The sequence below is a fragment of the Ursus arctos genome, unplaced genomic scaffold (genome assembly GCF_023065955.2).
Source record: "Ursus arctos isolate Adak ecotype North America unplaced genomic scaffold, UrsArc2.0 scaffold_2, whole genome shotgun sequence".
In the NCBI taxonomy this organism is placed as follows: domain Eukaryota; kingdom Metazoa; phylum Chordata; class Mammalia; order Carnivora; family Ursidae; genus Ursus; species Ursus arctos.
In genome coordinates this window covers 59922468-59942761 of record NW_026622874.1, presented here as the reverse complement: position 1 = coordinate 59942761, position 20294 = coordinate 59922468, and the positions used below count along the sequence as shown (strand labels likewise).

The 20294-nt window shown below is 39.1% G+C and overlaps 1 protein-coding gene across 7 annotated transcripts in view; it reads left to right on the top strand.

The window, feature by feature from the left end:
- The window catches only part of ATF6 (activating transcription factor 6), a 199173-nt gene that overhangs the window by 66541 nt on the left and 112338 nt on the right, over window positions 1-20294 (top strand). For all 7 annotated transcript variants that reach the window (XM_057315676.1, XM_057315681.1, XM_057315678.1 and 4 more), the window contains 4 exons: window positions 5833-5964; window positions 10520-10633; window positions 11693-11792; window positions 17065-17132. In XM_057315676.1, coding sequence (XP_057171659.1) covers window positions 5833-5964; window positions 10520-10633; window positions 11693-11792; window positions 17065-17132 — 414 coding nt within the window. The remainder of the gene's footprint in view (window positions 1-5832; window positions 5965-10519; window positions 10634-11692; window positions 11793-17064; window positions 17133-20294) is intronic.

Genomic DNA, 20294 nt, shown 5'->3' with positions numbered 1-20294 from the left:
CGCCCTTACTGCACGAACCCTTCCCGTGACTCTGAGCCATCTCTTTATATTAGTAGAAATTTAATTTTTCCAAAATTAACAAAAAGGGTCATTGAATGATGCTGAAACACTCACGCCAATAATCTGAAAATTCACTTCAACAGTCTTCTCCTACTCTTTCGTACATTTGGCTACTGTCAAATTTCTTGTTAATATTTGTGGTGTCAAAATTGTACCTAAGACAGTCTTGAATTATGGCAGTTAAATAAAGCTCTTTCATGTGTTTCAAATATTAATAAAAACAAGGGAAATATAATTCTGCAGTTACTCAGATGGTTAAAATTGGTTTCTGTGGGTCATTTCACAGGGTTCAACCATTTATACATATATATATATTTTTTTTTTTTTGAGCTGAATTGGACAGTCGGTTTGTCTATAATTTAGCTTAAGAGAAATTTCATTTTAAGACTCAAAAAAAAAAATCTACAAGGAATGGAGACCAAATGACAACAAGAACCAAAAACAAGTGAAAAATGTTAACAGATTCTTTTCAGAATTTCTTAGTATATTACCTTTTCAAAATACATTCTGGGCCCATGAGTAGATAATAAAGCTGAGGCTAACAAAGGGTAAAAGTGACTAGAGTAGCTAAGGTTAAAGATAAATTGCCATTACACTGTGATAGTCATTACCTGTGTGGGCAGCAGTGAAAAATAGTGATCTCTTAGGAGCCAAACCAGTCAACATCGAAACTGTTTTCCAGCAAGTGCAGCTGCTGAGTGACTGTAGTGCAGCTCAGCCACAGATGGAACAAACCAAACTGATGGTTAAACTCAAGGCATTTGCTTGGAACAGCCATAAATTGTGAATTGAAATGCCTGTCTTCATAGTAGTATTAACATCATCAAAAGAACAATGATCAGTAGAAAGGCTCTTTTAAAACTTCCAAGTATTAATGCACAAAGTTAGTTTATAAATCGTGCATAAACCATCCAGATTCCCAAAAGATGTCCACTTTCGATTATACCCTTCCACATACCTCCTGTCTGATCCCCCCCCCCCCCGCCCCGTCCTTCTCCCCAGACTGTCTACTTCTGTTGGATTCATTGTGAAAAATGTGTCACTTTTAGGGAATGAGATAGGAAAGATGTGCAAGACAAGATTACTTAAAATGGTGGTTCTCAAACATTTGAGTGTGTCAGAGTCACCTAGATGGCTAGTTAAAACACAGAGTTGTTGGGCACCACTCCTAGAATTTCTGGGTGAGTATGAATGGGGTGGGGCCTGAAAATTGGCATTTCGAACCAGCTGTCAGGTGATGCTAATGCTAGTGGTCCAGGTACCACGCTCTGAGAATCAGAGGAAGGTGCTTTCTGATCAAGAGAAACCAATCAAGTGTGTTAATTGCTAGTTGATAGTAGGATTCAAGGAAACACAAGTGAAGTTACTTCTAGAAGCCATAGCAGCACTTTGGCCAGGCAGTTAACTGTGAGAGTTATCGAGGGAGCCTCCTGTTTAAAGGCTTATATCCCCTAGCCAGGGCGTAGGAAAGCAGGGGAACGGTACTAGTAAATCTGCTGTTTTTCAAGTAGTCCAGGTAACTAAGAGATCATTGTAATGCCAGTTTTTAAAAGAAAGAAGGTAGATTCCCCCATTAGACCAGGGAATTTAACAATCATAGGGAAGATTCTGATACAGAAAGGGACATGACAGGGGTGCCTGGCTGGCTCAGTCAGTAGAGCATGTGACTCTTGATCTTCATGTTATAAGTTTGAGCCCCATGTTGGGTGTAGAGATTATTTAAAATGAAATCTTTAAAAGTAAATAAATAAGAAAGGGATATGATACCTGAGAGCCAAAATTAAAACAGGAACAGAACATGCTAGTTTTGTTTTTGTTACATGAATGAATTTCTAGACTTAGTGATACTGTGGCAGGTAAGACCATCCATAATCTAGCCTTGCATTATCGTTCTGGTTCCCTTTCTTTCTCCTCTCTCTCTGAGATAATCCCTTTCTGGCTGTGTCCACCCACACACCCTCTCCTGCTTTATTTGCAGTTCTCTGAGCAAAACATGCTCTCTAATACCTATGTGCTTTTTTCATATACTGTTCCATGTGTATGAAATACCCTCCCTCTCTCCCTCTTCCTTTTCTACCTATTTATTTACTGCTTTTCATTTAAGATAACTGTGATTCTCTCAGCAGAGATCCGGTGCTTTAGCTGTGTGCTTCCAGAGCATTCAGCATTAACCTTTATTATGACATTAATCACTCTATTACCTTTCATCTGTATCAACACCCCTACACATACACTGTAATTTGATTTTTACCTTTTTAAAAATCTTTCGTAAAAAATGTTTTTTATTTATTTATTTAATTTTTTTTTTTTTTTTTTTTTTAGAGGGAGAGGGAGTGAGAGAATCCCAAGCAAGCTCCATGCTGGGCATGGAGCCCTATGCAGGGCTTGACCCCACAGTGCTGAGATCATGACCTGAGCCAAAATCAAGAGTCAGACGCTTAATGGACTGAGCCACCCAGGCACCCCTACCTTTTTTTTTTTTTTTTTTTTCATCTTTGAGTCTTTAGCATTGTATATGATTCCTGGAACATAATAGGTATTTAATGCATGTTGAATAAATAATCAGTCATTCTGAGAAATGTTGTCAACATAATGTAGTAATGGAGTTCCAGTCTTAGGTCCAAATCTCTGCTTCCTTAACTACATAGACCATGACCTTGGGCAAGTTGTTTAAACTCTTTGAACCTCAATGTGTACTAAGCCTTCATTCCCTAATACATAGTAGGTGCTCAGAAAATGGCAGCTACTGTTTTACTATATTTGCATCTTAGAAGAACATTTAACCAGACTCGCTAGTAATATCTGTATGGTCAAGATGGGAAATTTTGGACTATGTGATAGAATTAATTCAGAAGTGGTGAAACTTACATTTTTATAAGGCTTTCTCTAGGGGCATGCTCCATGGCTCAATTTCTTTGTTCTGTGCTTTTCAGTATTTTAGTAACAGCTCAGTTGAGGATGTTGATGGCATGCTGATCCTTGCTTAGAAGGAGAATTTCTTTTTCTTTCTTTCTTTCTTTCTTTCTTTCTTTCTTTCTTTCTTTCTTTCTTTCTTTTTTTTTTTTAAAGATTTTATTTATTTACTTGACACAGAGACAGCCAGCAAGAGAGACAGCCAGTGAGAGAGAGACAAGCTGGGGGAGTGGGAGAGGAAGAAGCAGGCTCCCAGCAGAGGAGCCTGATGTGGGGCTTGATCCCAAAATGCCGGGATCACTCCCTGAGCCGAAGGCAGACGCCCGACTGAGCCACCCAGGCGCCCCAGAAGGAGAATTTCTTTTGCTAATTAGGATCCTAGAAGTTCTTGACTGAATGGTAGACAAAGTAATATTTTTAAAGGAATTGATGTAAATTATTCAGCTGGGATCAAAAAGCTCAATTATATAAATTCAGAATTGGAAGAGGGAGAGGAAGGGAAAAGAAGGTAAAAACCATAGCTGTGAGAAAGAAGGCCTGTGGGGGGTAGGGGGTATGGATTAGATGTCTTTGGACGTTGGAAGGACGCTTGCTTAGGTTCCTTCTGGACAGCCACAAAGCCCCGAACTAGAACCAAAGGGTAGAAGTTACAAAGAAGTACGTTTCTAGTTAAAATAAGGGAAACACTTTTTACAGTCAGGGTGGTAGAGCCCCTCTTAGTCATTGGCGGGGTTGAGGGAGTACTTGTAGGGACGGGAATGTTATTACATGGGTGTGTCACTAATACAGTGTAGCTGTTGAATTGATGGAGATTCTGTAAACCAAGGAGAAGGTTCTTAACTTTGTTTTGTTTACAGCATACTTTCCTAAGTAGAATATTTGGCACCACACTTGAAAGACTTAAAAGGAAAATCTTTTTCAGAGAAGTAATTTGCAAAAAAAAAAAATTCTGTAGTTATCACACTCTCCGTTTGTCTTCCCTATAAAGTTATTATCTACTGCTTCTCTCTTATTCTCTTAAATGCTCACCAAGCTCAGTTTTCCTGAGTTTGGTTAGAGACTCCACTAGACCTTTTCCCTTATTTGCAGCAGGGTTCATGTTGTTTGGGACCACGCAGGTAAACACTGTGTCTGAGAGATAGAATGGTAACAGAATGCATCCTCATTCGTAGCAAAATTAAATGTCCCACAAGGCTGGTAATTTGGTGGTACACCTTTGAAGCTTTTACAGGATGTTTCAAGTGCTACAGCATATTGTGTGAGGACCACCAGATAGCAGTGATTCCGGGGGGAAAGAATGAGGAGAATGGGAAATAAACTAAGAGATCAAAAGATGATTCTAGAGAGATGTACCTGCTTCCTATTTTCCCTAACGTTGCTTTCCCCTGATGTGGAGACAGACCGCCCTACCCTTTGTCCTTAGAACCACAGGGCCCTTAATTGTGACCCCCTTTCAGTACCGTTTCTTTCCTCTACCTCTTCATCCCTCTCAGTGGAATCTGGTATCCCTTTTGTGTTTCCCTAAGGCGATTTCTTTTGTGTTTAATTTCAAGATTAGAACTAGTGGAAATTCTGTGTGTGGCATTATAAAATAAAGCACACACACACACACAATATCTTATTAGTGACCCAAATCTCTAAGCTAAATCTCATGATTAGTGAGTTAAAAGTGTTAAATAACTATTGCAGTATTTGCTTTATATGTGCGTGTGTATGTGTGTGTGTGTGTATATATATATACACACACACACACACACACATATACACACACACACACACACACACACACGTTTGTTTGCCGCAAATACTTAGGCCCACCATGAGGACACATATTGACAAATGAAGGTATGGGGGAAGATGGGGAGAAAGAAGGAAATAGGAAACTTTTACATGTAAATAAGAAATAGAAGTATTTTTAAAAATAATTTTTTGTGGGCTGCCTGGGTGGCTCCGTCAGTTAAGCAGCCGACTTTATTTCAGCTCAGGTCATGATTTCAGGGTCATGAGATGGAGCCCCGCCTTGGGCTCCGTGCTCAGTGGGGAGTCTGCTTAAGATTTTCTCTCTCCCTTTCCCTCTGCCTCTCCCCCTTACATGCATGTGTGTGCGCACACGCGTGCACTCTCTCTCAAATAGATAAATCTTTGAAAAAAATAAAATAATTTTTTGTTATCTGTGTTTGATCACCAGCCTTCTGGGATTGTGAAGGGCTAGTGCATTTGGCTGTCCATAAGGAGAAAAGTTCCAATTTCATTTGAAGCGTTCCCTCATTGAAAACATCAGTTTGCGACATTCAGGAGGACTTCTTATTTCAGTTGTTATCTGAATTTAAAGTTTGTTTATATGTATGTTGTACTTATTTCTACTTTATATACATACATAATTGCAGAGTTTTTAAAGCATATAGAATACTGATGTTGTTTAAGCAGTTTTTTTTTATGATTTATTTATTTGAGAGAGAGCACATGAGCAAGGATGAAGGGCAGAGGGAGAGGGAGAAGCAGACTCGTCGCTGAGCAGGGAGCGCAATGAGGGGCTCTGTCTGAGGACCCTGAGGTCATGACCTGAGCCAAAGGCAGACGCTAAACCAACTGAGCCACCCAGGTGCCCCTGTTTAAGCAGTTTAAAAATGAGATAGTTTTAGACTTAATGAAAATTATTCTCAAAATTGTTTTTCATGTGTACAGGATGCCACATGAGGGATTTGACCACAGCCATGTACTATTTTGTTTTCTGTGCCTAGTGTTCACGTGTGTGCATGAACCTGTGAAGGAATTTGGGTTTGCTTTAGAGCTAATGTAGTATGTATATGTGTGACATATTTTTATTTCAATTATTGTTTCACTTTTTAAAATTTTCAGCATGTTGGAACAGGATTCCAGGAGAAAGAATCCTGGTGTGAACCCTGCAAATCAAAGGAGGCATCTTCTAGAATTTTCTGCTAAAGAGGTGGAAGACACATCAGATGGTATCATCCAGAAAAACAGCTACAGGTTAGAAGATGGCATGTCTCTGTTAAAATGATTTAATGAAACTGCCGTGGGAATTATATAGTATAAGTTTACATCTAAATTGTATATGCACAGTTTTAATTTGTAGAACAAACGAGTTATTGAGGCCCTTAGTAGATTTTACTGTTAAGATCAGTTCTAAGAATAAATGTACTTTTTGAAACCTTTCCCAATTTTGGAATTCTTACAGAGATGTGATCTTGGTTTGTGTGTACTAAGATACATATGGAGGCACATACAATATACACACGTTATATTACACATAATGTTTTTAATGTTTTTTATCTGTCATATGGTTACACATACAGGGTATGTAATAGTATCATCTTGTGATGAATAGGATCTGGTGGAGGGATATGGGTGGACCTGTGTGCAGTCATTTGATCAGATCGTTTATACTTACTTATTGTGATCTTTGTTGGATCTCCCTCCCTCGTTACGGTTTATCATTCTCCTGCTAAATTTCTGTATAGCTTGCCATAGTAAAAGACTGAAAATTTTTTGCAAAGACGAGGTCTATATTATGTAAACTAGAAGAAGGCTATAATGGGCATTTTTGGAGCTGTATACTTTTTGATAAACATTTCCCTGTGTTATTTGAGATTTTTATTAGAACCAAGTGGAGTGAGGTCCTTGACTAACAAAGCAAAGGGAGGTCACAGTGTGGCAACGATTGCACAATATAATGTTTGAGAATCATTAAAGATCTGTTGACTTGTAACTCTGTAAGGTTCTACAGGCCAAGGGCCATAGGGGAATCATTTTTTTTAAATTTTTACTGTGATAGCCATATCAGTGAGTGAAATTATTAGCATAGTCCTGTGGGCTTGTCTCCATTTAGCCTTCCTGGAAAAAAATGCTGGTATTCATTATTTTAGGAATCTGCAGTGTGTAAAGTACTATGGTTAAGTGTGGTGGAGGATCCACAGAATTCTATGGCAGTAAGTGTAATGCGGCCTACAATGTGATGGATGCCATAGTGTTGGAAAATAATATATAACATTTCTTCCTTTTTTTTTTTTTACATGCCAAAATTAGCCATACTTTTGAAATACCGATCTTAGGTGCTCACTTAACAGTGACTTTGAATATTGCTAGAGTTTAATAGTATCTTTCACTTTACTACATAATTTGTCCAAGTTTGTCTTACATGTTCTACGTGTAACTTTGAGTTCTGTTGTCCACATGAGATCCATCAAAACTTAAATGTTAAATTTGATAGTCTTTGGATTTATGAGAGTTGAGAATGTGCCCTTTAGATACGTATTACTAGTTGTTAAAAAGTAGAACAAGTTCTTGATTACATACTTGAAATTACAGTTCAGGTAAGCTTTATAAGAATATTACTTATTTTGAACCAACCTCAGTAAAGAGAAGCCTTCACCTATTTGTCTGTGGTAGAGTAAGGTAACATGGAAAGTATAGTGGTTTGATCATCCTAGTTCAACCTAGATGTTCGAGTGACCTTCGGGCTGTAATTTATCAGCTTCCAAAGTTGTATATGAAATGCAAGCCATTCGCTCTTCCCCACCCCAGAGTTACCATTGCCTGTGCTGGGTTACTGGTATTGGTAAAAATTGGAATCCAAGATTTTGGATTCTTGGCTGCATGCAAATCTCTTGAAATATCTAAGATTATTATTAAGCACCCTGGGAGATGCAAGTAGGTATCAGTCCATCAATTTGATATTCTTGCTTTTTTTTTTTTTTTTAAAGATTTTTATTTATTTATTTGACAGAGATAGAGACAGCCAGCGAGAGAGGGAACACAAGCAGGGGGAGTGGGAGAGGAAGAAGCAGGCTCATAGCGGAGGAGCCTGATGTGGGGCTCGATCCCATAACGCTGGGATCATGCCCTGAGCCGAAGGCAGACGCTTAACCGCTGTGCCACCCAGGCGCCCCTGATATTCTTGCTTTAATCATTATAAATACTGAATAAAAGATACCAAAAAGTTTGTGCAGCATTTGAAAGCAGCAAATACAAATGTGTTTTGAACTGCATTTTAGTTGGTTTATTTATACACAGCCATGACACTTTATTTATTTTTTAATGCAGCTTACATATCTATTATGTTTCATTTTTTAGAAGAATATGAGAAGTGGTTCAAATAAAAAAGGAGTAGATTATAGTCCCATAATTTATAACATTATGTTCTCTTAGCATTTAGTAATTAACTGAATATATGTTTTCAGTTTTAGAAATGTGTGGTTTATAAGATGACCATATAATTTGTCAGCCAGACTGGGACACTTTTAAGAATGAAAGGTAGTGCTGCGTAATAATTACATCAGGACATGAGGCATAAATCCAGGACTGTCTTGGATAAATGGAAGGGATGGTTACCCTACATAGAAGGCATCAGCCAGAACCTGTCTTTATTCCAGGGATTCTCATTAACTTCACCTCCCTAGCACTGTCCTTTGTTTTAGTGATTTATTTGCCGAAATGGTGTCTATTGATATGAAATAGTTTGCACGCAGTCTAGAACTCCAACCATCTCAGGATTAGTGTGGATCTGATTGTCTCCAGATGCATGTTGGCTTAGATTCTCCCTTTTCTTTTCCCTTCAGCTCCACCCGGTTCCTTTCCTGGTATTTCTCCTATCAGATTTTTTTTTTCTCATCCAAAGAATATTTTTGGCTGATAGAACAAAGCCAGTTAGCACAGATGTGCAGAAGTCATTATACTAGGGTATATCACATGGAAATAAAATTATAGATCAAAAATATGTCTTCAAAAGTGATTTTAGACTTCTCTGGATAGTAGCATTTATATTATTCTAAGTATGGAGACCTGATTTTAAACTAGGCACATGTGACAGGTCTTTTAAGTGTAGCAAGCAGCCTCCTCTTGTAGGCATTTAGAATTTACCCAGTATGAGGGAGAGGTTTTTTCTTCTTCCTCAACACTTAATTTTAGGGTTAACTACCTGTGTACCACCATCTCTGTGTTATTCCAAACAATTTCACTCTTAGAGGCAGAGGAGAGGATATGGAGAATGTTCTGGTGCAACTTGAAGGGAAGAATGATGTGTATATCCTCAGCTGTTGCTTTTTTTCCCTGTGGTGTGTGGCATACATAGACATCTGTAACTTTTCTCTTGAAGTTAGTTTTCTAGTCTGCCAAAATTACTTTTGTCAAGGAGGCCAGTTATTTCAGTGTTGCCAAATTCAGTGGAAACTTCTGTCTTCATCTTGATCTTTCCTCTGCATCTGGCTCTGTGGATCCCTCCTTCCTTGAAACATGCTCCTTCGTGTTGCTACATTTTTCAGTTTCTGTCTTTTTCACGGGCCTCTGTTTCAGTCGTCATTCTGGGCTCCTCCTTTATCCAAATCTCATCCTCTGGAACTGTGGACTTTTTAGTTTTCTTTCTGCTTATGTGACTCATCTGTTATTTAGTACACAATCCCTGTCTCTATATCCTGACAACTCCCAAATTTATGTTTCCCATCCAGACTTCTCTTGTGAGTCTCCAGACTGCTCTACCCAGTAGTTTCCTTGACGTCTCTCTCTCTCTCTCTTTTTTTAAACATTTCAAACTGCACACATGCATGGCAGAACTCTAGGTGCCTCTTCGCTCCCCCGTTGGATTCCTAGCACCGTACCTGGCACACAGTTGGTATTCAGTAAATACTGGTTGAATGAATTAATGGAAACTGTGTATCTAGCCGTGTCTGATTTTGTGTTTATATTTTTTCTTTTTGGGTTTTAGCTAAATATCTAGTTTTCTAAATCTAGAGCATTGAATATAAAGAAATTCAAGACAGCTCTAAGATTTTTTAGTGAGAAAGGTTAAAATAGCAGAGTGAAGAGAATAAGTAGCACTTATGCCCCCTGCTCCACTTCTGATTTTCAGCTTAGGTTTTGCTCCCTCCATCACACCATGGATATGAATTCAGTGTGACAGTTAGGAAGCTATATTTTTTGAAGCTAATGGAGTAACTGGTTAATATTATTTTCGTGTTTTATTAGTGACTCGGATTCTTCCATGATTCTAAAATTTATATTAAACTTTTCAACACTTTCACTTCTTTCCCACCAAGTGTTTTAATGCTTCTCCTTACCCCTGCCACACACAGTTTCAGTTTTGTTATCACAGATTTGTGAACGACCACAAAACTTAGGTCCTCTTCCCTTAATACTGTCTTTCCTATCAGTCAGTGGGTCCTTCCCCCAAATCCCCCCATTACCATGTCACCTCTGTTCCAGCATCACTGTGTATGCCTTGAGCTCACCAAAGACACGGACCATGTGTTATCATTGTTTCCTTAGTTTTTGGTGCATAGTAATTGCTCACTAAATGGTGACTGGATAAATGTGAATTACCATGACCATCTGCAGGAAATTGGAAAGTGACATTTGTGCTACTTGGTTTATACTTCCCTCTTTTTCTGTTGCATTACTTCTATCTTGCAGTATATCCTATTTACTATATTTTTATTTCCATAGAAAGTTAATACTAGTAATGACTTTCTTGTAGCAAACTACTTAGGAATTTAAGACGCAAGGAGACAGATTTTGTGCATATGTTTTTCAGATACGATCATTCTGTTTCAAATGACAAGGCCCTCATGGTGCTAAGTGAAGAACCACTACTGTATATTCCTCCACCTCCTTGTCAGCCCCTGATAAACACCACAGAATCTCTCAGGTGAGTGTTCTAGATTGTTACACAAATATCTGACCGGGTTCCTGGGTTTAGCTTTGGAACCTAGAAAACTATTTGTTCACATTAGTTCAGTGGCTGAGAGAAGCGCTGATTATGTGCTGGATGATCGTCGGCATATCAGGTGTTGTCTAGTTTGTCCATCAACCTGATAAAGGAGGTGATGGGTCTATTTTTCATGATAGCATTGGGTTGAATACTTAAATATGCCTTATTTGAAGACTACAGAATGATATTAATATAAAAATTCAGGATGTTAGACTTGAGAGTGGTAACATTCATAGCAGAAGGTGCCTTTTTCTTCAAGTGAGGAAGATTACAATTTGAAGAGAAGTGATTCTGGGGGTAGTTTCCCATGAGGGCACACCCTACCTTTCCTTATCTACTTTTCCCTTGAATATTTTCCTGTGATTTTGGATTCGATCCTTGAACTTCAAAAACTGCTTCAGCTTTTTTAAGTAGTAATCAACTACAGTTAAGTAAGCGTAGTCTGACATCTTCACAACTGCTGTAAAAGTAAGCACAATAAATGGAACTTACATTTGAACTAGGCCTTTTTTTTATTTGCAGTGTTGGAAATTTTGGGTTATAGTGCATGGAAATTTCTTTTTCCTGAGCAGTTGAGTTCATTCTTTTCCTTCTCCCCAAAGAGCATGATTTTCAAAGGCTTTAATGTATCCATTTGCTGGTCGGATCCTGTAACTTACCAAATGCTCTTCAGTGTCTCCGGTGTTTGAGTGTATGTAGCCCAAGAGCAGAAACAGGAAGTAGTCTTCCGTGAAAAGGTGTTCAGTATTTATATTTGGAAGGTATTTAATTATGTTTTTTTTTAATTGAACCCATGATTGAGGAGGTTACTGTATAAAAATGCATGTTGTATTAAAAATAACATTCATATCTTAGCTTTTTCAAATCAAAAAGGACTATTGAATCATCAGGCACTAGGGATGCTATTTGGAACTTAATATGATTAAATTCATTTGTAAGCGAAGGTGAGACATTAATTTCTATGAAGTATGCTGAACTAACTAAGCTATTTTATAGGTTAAATCATGAACTTCGAGGATGGGTTCACAGACATGAAGTGGAAAGGACCAAGTCGAGAAGAATGACGAATAATCAGCAGAAAACCCGTATTCTTCAGGTTTGTTTCTGCTTGTCTTTGAACAAGGGTTGGCATATTGGTTGGCCGTCTTCCCTCAGATGGGTTGCTTCCTTCCCTGAAAAACTTGGAAAACCTGAACTTCAGGCACTTCCCACTGCCTCCTGCTGCTTCAGATGCATTTGTGGCTGCCACTGAAGCCCTCCTCCCAGGTGTTAGAGCCCCAGGAGTTCTTGCTCGGGCGTGGTGCTCTTTCCTGCTCTCTCCCTCAAATTTACTCTCAAGCCAGGGGTTCCTATGCATGGCACAAATGTTTTTGGCACAGATGGTATGAAAATGGTACTGTGTATCTCTCTGTTCTTAGAACTTTTCAGAAAGATTGTGTTGAAACATAGGACAGCTTGGAAGTGGAGGCACATCTTCCTGGAGAGAATTTTTTTTTTTTTAAAGATTTTTATTTATTTATTTGACAGAGTAAGGCAGCCAGCGAGAGAGGGAACACAAGCAGGGGGAGTGGGAGAGGAAGAAGCAGGCTCCTAGCGGAGAAGCCTGATGTGGGGCTTGATTCCAGAACACTGGGATCGCGCCCTGAGCCGAAGGCAGCTGCTTAACGACTGCACCACCCAGGCGCCCCCCTGGAGAGCACTTTTGAACTTAGACATGTGGGGCTGGCTACAGGTTAATGACAGCTCTTGTTCAGAACGTATTTGGCTGGGCTTCCATCTTTTTATTTTATTTTAGGACTTTATTTTATTTTGTTCTGCTTTATTTTTTGAAGATTTTATTTATTTGTGAGAGAGAGAGAGCACAAATGGGGAGCGGCAGGCAGAGAGAGAGGGAGAAGCAGGCTCCCCGCTGAGCAAGGAGCCCGACATGGGACTTGATCCTAGGACCCTGAGATCACAACCCGAGCTGAAGGCAGACGCCTAACAGACTGACATCTAACATCTTGTTTTATTTTTCCCTCCCTTCTCCTATCCTCTGTTTTGTTTCTCACATATGAGTGATATCATATGTTAATTGTCTTTCTCTGACTGACTTATTTTGCTTAGCATAATACCCACTAGTTCCATCCACGTCGTTGCAAATGACAAGATTCCATTTTTTCGATGGCTCGGTAGTATTCCACTATATATATAGACCACATCTTCTTTAGCCATTCATCTGTCGATAGATATCTGGGCTCTTTCTGTAGTTTGGCTATTGTGGACATTGCTGCTATGAACATTGAATTTTTATTTATTTTTTATTTTTTTATTTTTTTAAAAGATTTTATTTATTTATTCGACAGAGATAGAGACAGCCAGCGAGAGAGGGAACACAAGCAGGGGGAGTGGGAGAGGAAGAAGCAGGCTCATAGTGGAAGAGCCTGATGTGGGGCTCGATCCCATAACACCGGGATCACGCCCCGAGCCGAAGGCAGACGCTTAACCGCTGTGCCACCCAGGCTCCCCTGAACATTGAATTTTTAAAAGATTTCTCTAACTGCTGCTACACAGAGTAGACTATGGAAGGAACATGAGTGGAAGTAGGGAAACCAGTTAAGCCATTTCAGTATGCTAGGTGAGAGATCATTGCAGCCCTTATTAGTGTGGTAGTGGAGGAAAGTATTCGAATTCCAAATGTATCTTGAGAATAGAGCTGCTGGAAATTGCTGATGTAAAATTAGAAGGTATCAATGATAATTTCTGTGCCTTAACTACTGGAGGAATGATGATGCCATTTAGAGAGTGAGACTAGGGAAGGAGGAGTTGGAGGCAGGAATCAAGAGATTTAAATAGGAAAAAAAAGATTTAAATATCTCTTAAATTCAGTATGACTACAGTTGGGTCAAGTGGACAGTCAGCCAGGTTTGGAGTTTAGGGGAGAGGTCAAGCCTGGAAGTTTAGTCTGGGATGATATCAGCTTGGGAGAAAGTAAAAAAGAAAGAGGTATGGAACTGAGCCCTGGGGCAACTCTAACATTAGAGGATGAGAGAGAAGAAAGAATAGGCACTTGAGAAGGAAGAAGAGTGGTTGGCCCATAGGATAGGAAAAAAATGTAGGATAATAGTGTCCCAGAACCCAAAGAAAGTTTTATAAGAAAGGGAGGTGATTAACTGTTACTAAAGCTAAGAAATAATGATTAAGATGAGGACTGAGAAATTTACCATTGGATTTGATGATTAGAACTTGTTAGTGACCTTGATGAATCATTTCATTGGAATGGCAATGACAAAGCCTGATTGATGTGGATTCAGGAAGTAATAATAAATGAAGAAGTGGAGAGAATTATTTTAGGATGACCCCCATTAATAGGAACGGGAAAATGGAGTACCTGTAAGAATTAAGGAAGAGGTTTTATTTTTAGATGGGATATACATCTCCAGGTTTACATGTTTATATGCTAATGGCAGCATCTTAGATATTTGATTATTTGGAAACTGATCGGAAGCAGTATGTTATATGCTCACAGGTATACTGAAAGGATATTGAGAAACACGGACTTCTAACCATTGTGGGGCTGTTTTCATCAGTAAAATAATGAAGGTTAGTCTAGATGAGCTCAAGCTTTGAGATTCTATGATTATCCAGTATGGGCCTCTCTGGGCCTCTCTACCTTTGTGTTCATGTATTATGGTAATTTTATTGGTGGTTAGTACCCCTGGAGGCTACAGGCAGTTATTACCAATGTCACAGTTACCTCAGAAGCCCAAACAAAGCTGCTTCCTGGCATCGGAATGCAATGTCTAGTACTACAAAACTCCTGTCTGCCAAGGACTACACATCAGCTGCCGCTGGGTGGGGGAAGAATGGACTCTCTCTCTTTGCCTTTCTGAATCTGGCGCACGCATATCTTATTGGCAGTACCTAAATTATATCAACCCCGATGGCAACAAAGTTTGGATAATACAGTTTTCAGGCTTCTGTCCCTTGCTATACTGGGGAAGAGCAAGAAAGGGGCAGATAATTGCCAGTAGATAATTCCGCAGAGGAGGTATAATGGACTTTATGAAGAATTAGATTAAAATTCTTGGCCTAAATGAGTTTTTTGCCTTCTCTTTTGATAGAATTTTTCATGTTGTTTTTTTCCTTTCCATTAGATAAATGAATAGAGAATTTATTTACTATGTAAGGGGTGCTTGGTGTTCTTTCATCTTGAAGGAATTTTAATGCAAAGAAGATAATCTTGTTTTAATTTCACAGCCTTTGGACATGATCTGCAGTTTAATCCGAAGTATTATCTTTTTCTCGGCTATCTTGGGTACATATGTTTCTGTAATAGAACTTAGGTAATGGTCAGAAATGTGGGACTCTTAGCTATTACAGAAAAAGGAATGAGAAGGCTGAATCTATATTTGTCAAGGGTAAAAGTAGTTCTACGTCAGAAGGAGAAGGATCATTCTGCATGTGCTGTTGTCAGTACCAAAACATAAAGAATTTGCTGCTTCTCTTTCTTAGCATAGAGAGTTGTAACTACCCTGCTTAGTCTTCTTTCCTCATTTCAACCCTCTTTTTCCTCACAGCCACTCCTTTCAGATCCTTAAAAGGGTCCAGCAGACTAAGATATTCTGTAAATTTGAGGATTTGACATTTCTTTGAAATGTCTGTGATCTCTAAGCATTATATCCTTGATTTTGTTCATCCTATTTCATAATTCTACCCTCTTTCTAGATCGCGAGTCTAGAAAAGGTAAAGGGGCACATTAATGAAAATACCTTTCAAAATGAAGGCAAAATCAAGACATTTAGGTGGATAAAAACTGAGATAATTTCAGGGCGCCTGGGTGGCTTAGCTGTTAATTGTCTGCCTTCGGCTCAGGTCATGATCCCAGGGTCCTGGGATCGAGCCCCACATCGGGCTCCCTGCTTGGTGGGGAGTCTGCTTCTCCCTCTCTCACTCCCTTTGCTTCTGTTCCCTCTCTCACTGTCTCTCTCTGTCAAATAAATAATATCTTTAAAAAAAATCTTTAAAAAAGAAACAGATAATTTATCTCTGAAAGATCTGCACTATAAGAAATACTAAACATTTTTTAGAGTAAGGGAAATTAGCAGTTATAACTCCAGATTAGCAGGAAGGAAGAGCACCAGAATGGGTAAATATCTGGTAAAAATAAACGGTCTTTTTATAAAAGGTATCTTTATTTTATATGTGTGTGTGTATTTAAATGTCTTCAAAAGGTTATTTTTTTAAATCAAAACTTGTAAAAAAAAACTTGTAACAAATTGTTGTAGGTTTATAACTTATATAGAAGTAAAATATAAGACAGTGAGAACACAGAGAGGGAGGTAAATGGAATTATAAACTTATATTGTTCAAATAATATTTAAAGATAGACTGTAGTAACTTAAGGATAATCTCTATAACAAACAGTAAAAACTGGCACAAAGAAAAGCTTAAAAAGCCAATACAGGAAATAAAAGTGGAATACTAAAAAATAAGTATTCTAACCAAAAGACGGCAGGAAAAGAATAAAGAAAAAATAGGATATATAGAAAATATATACCAACATAGTGGACCCAGCTGTTCTAGTAATTACAGTTACGGGCTAAATACTTCAGTTAAAAGGGAGAGATTGTCAGACTAGGTTTTTTAAAAGGGAAGGCCCAACTATATGCTGTTTATGGAAAAGTAACATTTTATTGATTGATTGATTTGAGAGAGAGTGAGTGCATACAAGCGGCAGGGGGTGCGGGGGCAAGAATCTCAAGCAGACAAGAATCTCAAGCACACTCCCTGCCAGGTGCAGAGCCCAGCACTGGGCTCCATCTCCCGACCCTGAGATCATGACCTGAGCCAAAATCACAAGTCAGATGCTCAACTGACTGAGCCACCCAGGCGCCCCCATTGGTGAGATCTCTTTGATGACATCTTAGTCCATAGGCATATGTCGGCATGAAGATCTTCGTGTTTAACTCAGTACAGTAGGATGTAGTTTCATTATGGACCTCTCACACTTCAGGAACTTTTCATTGGGAAAAGGATTATTTTAGACAAATATAAGTTATGCGTTCAGTAATATTTGTATGACTTGGTCATAAAACTTGTGGTAATTGGACTAAGCTTTTGGGCTGTGTTTTTGAACTTTATGAGAAATGCCTTAACATTTTAATCTCCTTAAGACACATCTCTCAGCCCAGAGTGTAACCGGAAGAGTTCTAGTCTTTATGTTGGTGTTTAGTTATGTGAACCTAGTATGCCAGAATGAATATTCATGGAAAAAAATATGTGAACACTCTAATGAGAGTTTAGTAAATGTAAAGGTAGAGTGATTCACTATAGGAAGACCTTCATATAATTTCATTATATGGCATTAAATTCTTTTTTTCTTCCAGGGTGCTCTGGAGCAGGGCTCAAATTCTCAGCTCATGGCTGTCCAATACACAGAAACCACTAGTCTCAGGTAAGAGAGTGTGGAAGTTCTTGGCCATGGAATTTTAAATACCTAATATTTTAGTAAAGTGGATAAGCATATTTCCCTTCTACCTTGAACTTGTTCTCGTCTGTGACTTTACTGTTAATTCAAATAACATACTAATTCTGAGCAGTCAGAGTAAACCCAGATAATTTCAGAAGGTTAACTCTCAAATCCCTTAAATACAGATTTAGTTAGAATGCTGTTCAGTCATAATTTTGCAGTAAAATTTAAATACATGTAACTCTCGTCCTCAATTTGCATCTGTTTCATGAGCCAAGGGGAAGAGAATGTTATCGAATATCTGCTCTGTGCCAGGTGTCCTGCTGAGTGCTTTACATGCATTTTATTTTTTAAATCTATTATAATAACTTAAAGTGTAGGTATCACAGTCCCTATTTTATATAGAGAGAAACTGGGCAAGTCACTTATTTTTTCTAAACCAGAGTCCTTGAACTAATAAGTGGCAGAATCACCATTCAGATCTATTTGACTTAAAATGCATTTTTCACTACACTGATGCTACTTAGGATTTTGAGGGATTCCCGAAGGAGTGCTGTGCCTAAGGTTGAAATGTATGGACCAGACATAGCTATCTAAAGGGAACAGCGTCATGGGAGGCATTGTGGTATCATGGTTAAGATGCTAGTTTTTGAGTTGGCAGAGTGCAGATCATTTCTGCCAGTTACTTGCTCTGTGGATTCGAGCAGGTTACTTGAAGTTTCCTCATCTACACAAATTTTGGCCACACAGAGCTGATGATTAAATTGAGTAATTTAGGCCAGCATTGGCCTTGTCGGCCCGCAGACACCCAGCCGGGCTGCGGGCATGGCGGCCAGTCTGTGGATGGGCGACCTGGAGCCCTACATGGATGAGAATTTCATTTCCAGAGCCTTTGGCACCATGGGGGAGACTGTGATGAGCGTCAGAATAATCCGAAACCGCCTCACTGGGTACATTTTCTCCTTCCATCTCTCAATTCTCCTTTAATAGACCTTGCTGCCAGTGTCATTCTCGATAATGTAAAGATTGAAAAGTCAGGGCTTTGCACCCCTAGAAATAGTTAATATAGTATAAACGCTAACATTTGGGGGCTTATTGAGAGGAAGTATAGCCTATTGCCTAAGGACTGGATTCTGGAGTCAGACTGAAAGTTAGGTCTACTGTGTGACCTTGGGCAAATTACTAAACCTCTCCATTTCCATCTCACCGTGACTATGAAAATGGAGATGAAATCACCATCTACGTCATAGGTTATGGTGAGGATTAAATGAGTTAATTGACATTCAGCATTTAGAATAGTCTGGCATGTGGCATATGCTCAATAAATATAAATAAGTTATGAGCTGCTAGGTAGTAAGCACTTTAAGATCATTTTTTAGGGGGACACCTGGTGGCTCAGTCGTTAAGCCTGGACTCTCAATTTTGGCTTAGGACATGATTTCAGGGTCCTGAGGTCGAGCTTGCAGTGGGACTTTGCATTGGGTGTGAAGCCTGCTCAAGGTTATCTCCCTCCCGAAGCGCCTGGGTGGCTCAGTCAGTTAAGCGTTTGCTTTCAGCTCAGGTCATGATCTCAGGGTCTTGGGATTGCACTTCCTGCCCAGCGGGGAGTGTGCTTGCCCTCTCCCTCTGCCTCTCCCCCTACTCATATGGTCGTGCACGCTTGCTCTCTCTCTCTCTCTCTCCAAAAAAATAAAAATAAAAATAATCTTTTAAAATTAAAAAATATATAAATTGCATAATTTATTTAAAGTACTTTACATGGTACTTGGCATGTTCAAAAGCCGGTAATGATGATGATGTGATATACTGATGTGGAAGTAAAGAGGGACACCTTGGTGGCTCAGTCTGTTAAGTGTCTGCCTTTGGCTCAGGTCATGATCTTAGGGTCCTGTGATCGAGCCCCACATCGGGCTCCCTGGTCAGCAGGAAGCCTGCTTCTCTCTTTGCCCCTCCCTTTCCACTCATGCTCTATCTCCTGCTTTCTTTCTCTCAAATAAATAAATAAAATTAAAAAAAAATAAAGTGGAAGTGAAGAATTTCAGATTCTGTCTGTAGTTCTACCATAGACTTAGGGTTCACTATTTATTTAATATTAATTTCCTGTTTACTGAGCACCAGCTGCGTGTCAGACAGTGTACCAGGCACTGAGAATACATACCCGGTATATGTCGAAAGCTGTTCGTTATCCTATTAACCGAGAATTACTATTAAATGGCAGTGAGCAGCATATCGGCAATCATGAATGTTTAAAATCCTGAGATAACTATATTATCTTGTAGAAATAAATAATTCAAATATGTATGTATATAGTAACTAATAATTCTCTAGTGATCGGAATATGTCATTCATTTACTATATGCATATTTAAAAATGTTTTTTTAAAGGAATTTTTTTTTGAGAGAGAGAGCACATGCAGGTGGGGGTTGGGGCGAGGGGGAGAGAGAATCCCAGGCAGGCTCCACATTCAGCATGGAGCCCAATGTGGGGCTCGATCTCACAACCCTGAGATCATGACCTGAGCTGAAATCAAGAGTGGGATGCTTAACTGATTGAGCCACCCAGCTGCCCCGCCCCTTTTTTAAAAAGTAGGCTCCATGCCCAGCGTGGAGCCCAGTGTGGGGCTTGAACTCAGGACCCTGAGATCAAGACCTGAACTAAGATTAAGAGCCGGACACTCAACCAACTAAGCCACCCAGGCACCCCATATATTGGTTTTTTGCTGCATCATTATGATGGCATATTATTTCTTTACTAGTTAAAAATGGTTTTAATCTCTTACATCTTCCTCTCAAGTTTGCTGTCAACCTAAAACTGCTTTTAAAAAAGTCTTAAAAAATTTTCAAATGAATTACTCGTGTATTCTGTATCTGTGAATCCGCCCACTCACTAAAATGTACCTCTACCCCAAAGTCAGTACTCAAGACGTTTTCAGTCATTCATGAATGTGCATAGATGGTCCCAGGTGAGGCTTCATTAACAAGGCAACACTCTGCCTTCCTGTTTCAGCTCTCATACTGTAAACAAGTTTCTTTTTAGGTCTCTTAGGTGCCATATATTTCACATTTTTGTGTTTTTGTTGGTGATTTCACTGTTTGAAATGGCCCTGGAGCATAGCACTGAAGGACTACCTGTTGTCCAAGAAAGCTG